This window comes from Arabidopsis lyrata, assembly GCF_000004255.2.
Source record: "Arabidopsis lyrata subsp. lyrata unplaced genomic scaffold ARALYscaffold_8, whole genome shotgun sequence".
Classification (NCBI taxonomy): domain Eukaryota; kingdom Viridiplantae; phylum Streptophyta; class Magnoliopsida; order Brassicales; family Brassicaceae; genus Arabidopsis; species Arabidopsis lyrata.
The window spans coordinates 4,255,476-4,260,658 of record NW_003302548.1 but is presented as its reverse complement, the minus strand read 5'-3'; the positions used below and the strand labels follow the sequence as shown (position 1 = coordinate 4,260,658).

Here is a 5,183-nt window from a genome sequence, read left to right as displayed (position 1 = left end):
GACGGCGAGCTCCCAAGAATAATGGCAGGCCAGAAAAATGAAAGTCGTTAGCGCGAAATTTTGCCTATCAAAAGATGCGTTATATAGGCGAGGTGTTAGTGACCCTTACCTATTATGCATTTTTGGGCCCGAAGTCGAAATCGTCATGAGCGAAGTGCATGAGGGATTATGTGGAAGTCATTCATCAGGAAGAGCTATGGCTTTTAAAGTTAAAAGAATGGGGTACTTTTGGCCCACTATGATCACAGATTGTGTTAAGTTCGCCCAAAGATGCAAGCGCTGCCAACTCCATGCGCCATTAATCCATCAACCGTCGGAGTTATTCTCCTCCATTTCCGCCCCATACCCGTTTATGAGGTGGTCGATGGACATCATTGGACCATTGCACAAATCAACTCGAGGTGTACAGTACCTTTTAGTCCTCACGGACTACTTTTCGAAATGGATTGAAGCTGAGGCGTATGTTGGTATCAAGGATTCGGCGGTGAAGACTTTTATTTGGAAAAACATTATATGTCGACATGGAGTTCCGTACGAAATAGTCACTGATAATGGACCGCAATTCATTTCACACGAGTTTGATGCCTTTTGTGCGGACTGGGGAATTAAAGTTAGTTATTCTACTCCAAGATATCCGCAAGGAAACGGTCAAGCCGAAGCCGCGAACAAGACGATATTAAGCAATCTCAAGAAACGCTTAAGTCATCTAAAGGGAGGATGGTATGAAGAACTCCAACCCGTCCTGTGGGCTTATCGTACAACCCCTAGGCGACCTACAGGAGAAACTCCATTCTCTTTGGTTTATGGCATGGAGGCGGTAGTACCAGCTGAACTCAATGTGCCCGGACTTCGTCGAACAGAAGCACCGTTAAATGAGGAAGAAAATTCAGCAATGCTTAACGATTCACTAGATACCATAAATGAAAGGCGTGATCAAGCTCTAATTCGGATCCAGAACTACCAACAGGCAGCAGCCCGGTTTTACAATTCAAAGGTTAAAAGTAGGCCGTTCTTCGTGGGAGATTACGTATTAAGGCGCGTCTTTGACAACAAAAAAGAAGAAGGTGCCGGAAAACTCGGTATTAATTGGGAAGGACCTTATATTATTACCGAGGTGGTTCGAAACGGCGTTTATAGGTTAAAAGACCTAGAGGACAATCCAGTCAAGCGACCTTGGAATGTGATCAACTTAAAGAAGTTTTATGTTTAGAAGCTACATGCATTGTTTATGTACATGAACTACGATTTGGCTTGATCCCGAAATGGGTACGTAGGCAGCTCGAAAACGAGTTCAGCTATTAATAAAATTTTTGTTTTATTTCTTTATTAAAAGAAGAAGGTTCGGCTATGCGAACATACAAGAGATTGGAAATAAAGCGTTTATTCAAAAAAAAAAGAGGCGAAGTGTCCCTCATCGTACACTTCGAACTACGAAATCCTCGTTGACGAGCAGAACACTTCAATTCCTTGACCAGCAAGATCGAGGATTGACATCATGCAGTCCGGAATTCGAGCAAAGTCAGAGATTCCAAGCTCAATCCACTCTCCGGGGTGAGATTCAAGAATGTGAAGATTTCTTGACACCGTAGTAAGCCTGCGTTGCATCCGGTTAATCCTCTTCCGGAGTCTCCTCTTTTCCGACGTAAGCTTCCGGTGTTGAAGTTCAAGTGCTTCTATGAACGCCGTCGCTGTTCCTTGGTCTCTGATTGGGAGATTCCTGATCAAAGCACATGGGGCTCGGATCTGAGATCTCGAGAAGCCGCGAAGTGGAGGAGGCTGCCTGTTTAGCTCATTTGAAACATCTTCATCCATCATTCCGATTCTGGAGAAGTCGGGCATAGATTCTGAACAGCGAAGATTGAACTCCATACCTGCTAAAGTGAAAAGAAGGATGAGAAGTAAAGGAAAATCGAACCTATAATTTATAGGAACCCCATATCCTTAGCAAGCTGCGGATTTCATCCAAGGAATGGAGTGATTCACGGAGAGATTTATGCCCTCGAATGGATCTTGCATTAAAGGACGCATCTCCAAGAATATTCGGAAAGAAAGGAAAGTTGCAAATATTTCCATAAATAAAAAGGGCCGAAGCCCATTACGAGTTTTTTAAAAAAAAAAAGGAAGAGAGAAAAGTGAGGAAATTAAAGAACATTTATGGGAGAGGCTCAGGAACAGACTCCTTCATCGCCGGTTCAGATTCCGAAGTGGACGCCTTGTTCGTGGCATTCACTTCGAGACGATCTCGAACGCGTTTCCGGCAGTTGCTGGCCTCCTCCTCCAAGTCCCCTTCCTCTTCACTGTCGCAGATAGGGGCGTTCACAGGACCCGGAACCCCCTTAGCACGGAGGTACATCCGAAGCATCCTCGGAATCTCAGCAACGGAATCGAAATTCCGCCATTCCCACTGAAAGGGATCACTTTCCAAAGCCCTGATCTTCCTCTCCACCCGAGAAATACGAGCCTCGAGTGTCTGCCTTTTGAGGCCTAGCCGTTGCCTCTCTTCACACAAGCGACGGTGCTTGTCGGCGACCTAGCATAAAGATGAATGAATAAGATGAAACAAAGAGTTTTTTAATCAAAAAACTTCAAGTACTTATCTTGTCAATGAAGTCGCAAGCCTCTTTGAAGGAAAGTGAAAGACGGCATGAGGGAAGAGAACGCCGGCCGGCTCAAAGCCGTCGCCGGACAGGAAGAGTGGGCTGCCGGGATCAACGGGGGCTACTGTTTCGCTTTCCATTCTCAAAATATTTCTCAAATGAGACTCTAGAGTCATGTTTAATAAAGCCTAGAGGTAGGTAAGCTTTTATTTATAATGATTTAGGGTTTGCCTTGGAACCATAAATTCATTAATGGTAGCGTTTCCGAGTGGATTAAACCATTTTTGGAAAATCGAGAAAAGGCAATTATTACATTAAAAGACGAGCCGTTCTCTTTAAGAAGAGAAAAAGCAACCGTCGCATCAACTGCAAAAGTTTCTAAGGCCCAAGCCTGACAAGTTTACCGAGTTGACTAAACCCGAAGTGGGGAACTCGCTTTAAGCCGAGCTCAGTTCTCGCATTCTAAAGAGAAAGGTCTGATCAACCTAAAAATCTCGAAAGCATTGCCACAAGGCCACAAAAGGTTAAAGCGGACTTTGCAAACCCGTATATAATTTTAACCAAACCCCCTTGGGTCGCAACCTAGAAAGGTTTAAAAGCCTCCTCAGGCAAATATCTTGTTCAAAAGAAAATAAAGCCTCCTTAGGCAAAAATAAATTCGAGATTAAGTCTTAAAATAAAAAGGGACAATCCCCAATTTAAAGTGGACACAGCCACTACGGAGCAATCTCCACCTCGGGCTCCTGCTCAGCAACCAGAGTTTCATTAACCTCCTTGACTGGTGCTTGATCAGATGAAGCTCCTTGACCACCCTCCGCGGGACAACCAACCTCCGGAGTAACCTCCGATACCACAGGAGCTACGGGCGGGACAATGCCCTCCGTCTCACTTGAACCTGGAAATAATAACTCTAGTCAATCAGAGGTACAAGGTAAGAAAAGGTAAACCTTAGGAGCCAAGCGTTACCTGCCCAGTCTAAACCCGATTCACTTATCGGAGGTGATTCAGTAAAGAATGCCTCGAAGTCAAGCGGGTTGAAGGCCGAAGTGGGAAGAGCTGCCAAGCGATTCCGTTTTTCAGAAAGGTTAGTCGACAGCTCGGTCCTTTCTTGCTCTTCGGAGAAATCTGCTTCATGGATTTGATCCAGCAGAATCAGGTTACTTTCGTGCTCCTTGATGTCTGACTCCAAGTCCGACCTAGCCTTCTCAGTCTGCATGAATCGGATGGCCCCTTGGATCAACTCCATCCCGCGTCCCTTGACCTCTTTTCTGGCTTTTGACGCCGACCTCGCCAACTCGGAATCACGCAATTTGGCGATCGCTTTGTACTTTGCGTTGAGCTCGATGAGTTGGTTGTTCAGGGAATCAGCGTTTGATTCGGACTCTTGAAGCCTACCTTGAATACCAGAAAACTCTTCCTGGAGCTTGAAGTTCTGGTCGTACTGACCCTGCAGCTCCCCCTTTACCTGCGCAAGCTCGGATGTTAAATTGTCGACTTTGTCCTCCAGCTCGTGCTTGGAGCCGGCAGAAGAACTGAGTTCGGCTTCAAGGGCGGAGAGTTTCTTTGTCCACATGTCAATCTCCTTATCCCGGCTAATGACCAACCCTTCGTAATGTTCGACCATGTCGTTAAATTCGCTTTGAGCCTGACGTTATACATGAACCCGGGATGACGAGTCAGATTCGCAGAATGGCAATACAATAAAAAATATACTTAAAAGAAAGCGAAACTAACCCGAGATGAGTGATGTGCGTGAAGCAAATAACGTTCACGAATCGCAGGGCGCCATTTGTCAAAGTCTGGCAAGATCGAACCCGATCGGGTCTTGAAGCATCGGAAGACGCTGCCCTCTTTCTCCATAGCTGTGAAGAAGGAAGAATTGTAAAAATTGGAATTTCAAGACAAAAGTTTAAGTGTGTGTAAATCACCAAACCTGAAAGTGATTTGACTTGAGGTACAAGAGCAGGCTTCAGCCTCGAGGGAGCATCTCGAGATTCAGAATCTCCCTTTTTCGGAGACGCACTCCGGGCGGTCTTCCCACTATCAGGCTGGGAAGAGGAGGACATGTCAACCGGTCGTGGAGGACCCATTGGTTCAGAAGGAGGGGATGACCGAGGTGAGCGGTCAGTCCGGGCCCTTGACTTTTCCCTCTGCGGGGAAGGATCACTGCGAGAGGACTTGTCTCTCTTTCGGCGAACCAAGTTCTTAATTGGCTCATTACTAAAATCATCTCGGGAAGGACGAGGTGAATCACGGCGAGGAGATCGATCCCTCCGAGGAGAACGTGAGTCGCGATGATCACGACGAGGAGTTAATCTGAAGGAAGCGACAGATCGGGCTCCCTCGGTACTGCCATCATCGACCAGCAAGGTCCTACTATAGTCCTTCTTGTCTATGGAAGTCGCGAGAAACTTTTTCTTCTCCTCGCAAGCCTCAGCCATCGGCTTGGAAAGCAACTTACGCTTGGCCGCAAGGGCCCGAGATGACATTCCCTGAGTTGAGGGAGGGGGAGGAATTTGGTGAAGATGACCAAGCGGACTCATCCTGAGTCTGTGGTTAGCCTCTATGAATCGTTCGAGAGTGAAG

The 5,183-nt window shown here is 46.4% G+C and overlaps 1 protein-coding gene across 1 annotated transcript; it reads right to left on the bottom strand.

The window, feature by feature from the left end:
* Positions 1-3,313: 3,313 nt before the first annotated feature.
* Positions 3,314-5,038, bottom strand: LOC110230222 (serine/arginine-rich splicing factor SC35-like). The gene is made up of 3 exons (XM_021032354.1): positions 4,621-5,038; positions 3,428-3,492; positions 3,314-3,340 (listed from the first exon to the last, which is right to left on the bottom strand). Exons 1-3 carry the CDS (start codon positions 5,036-5,038, stop codon positions 3,314-3,316), a joined length of 510 nt encoding a protein of 169 aa, XP_020888013.1.
* Positions 5,039-5,183: the final 145 nt, after the last annotated feature.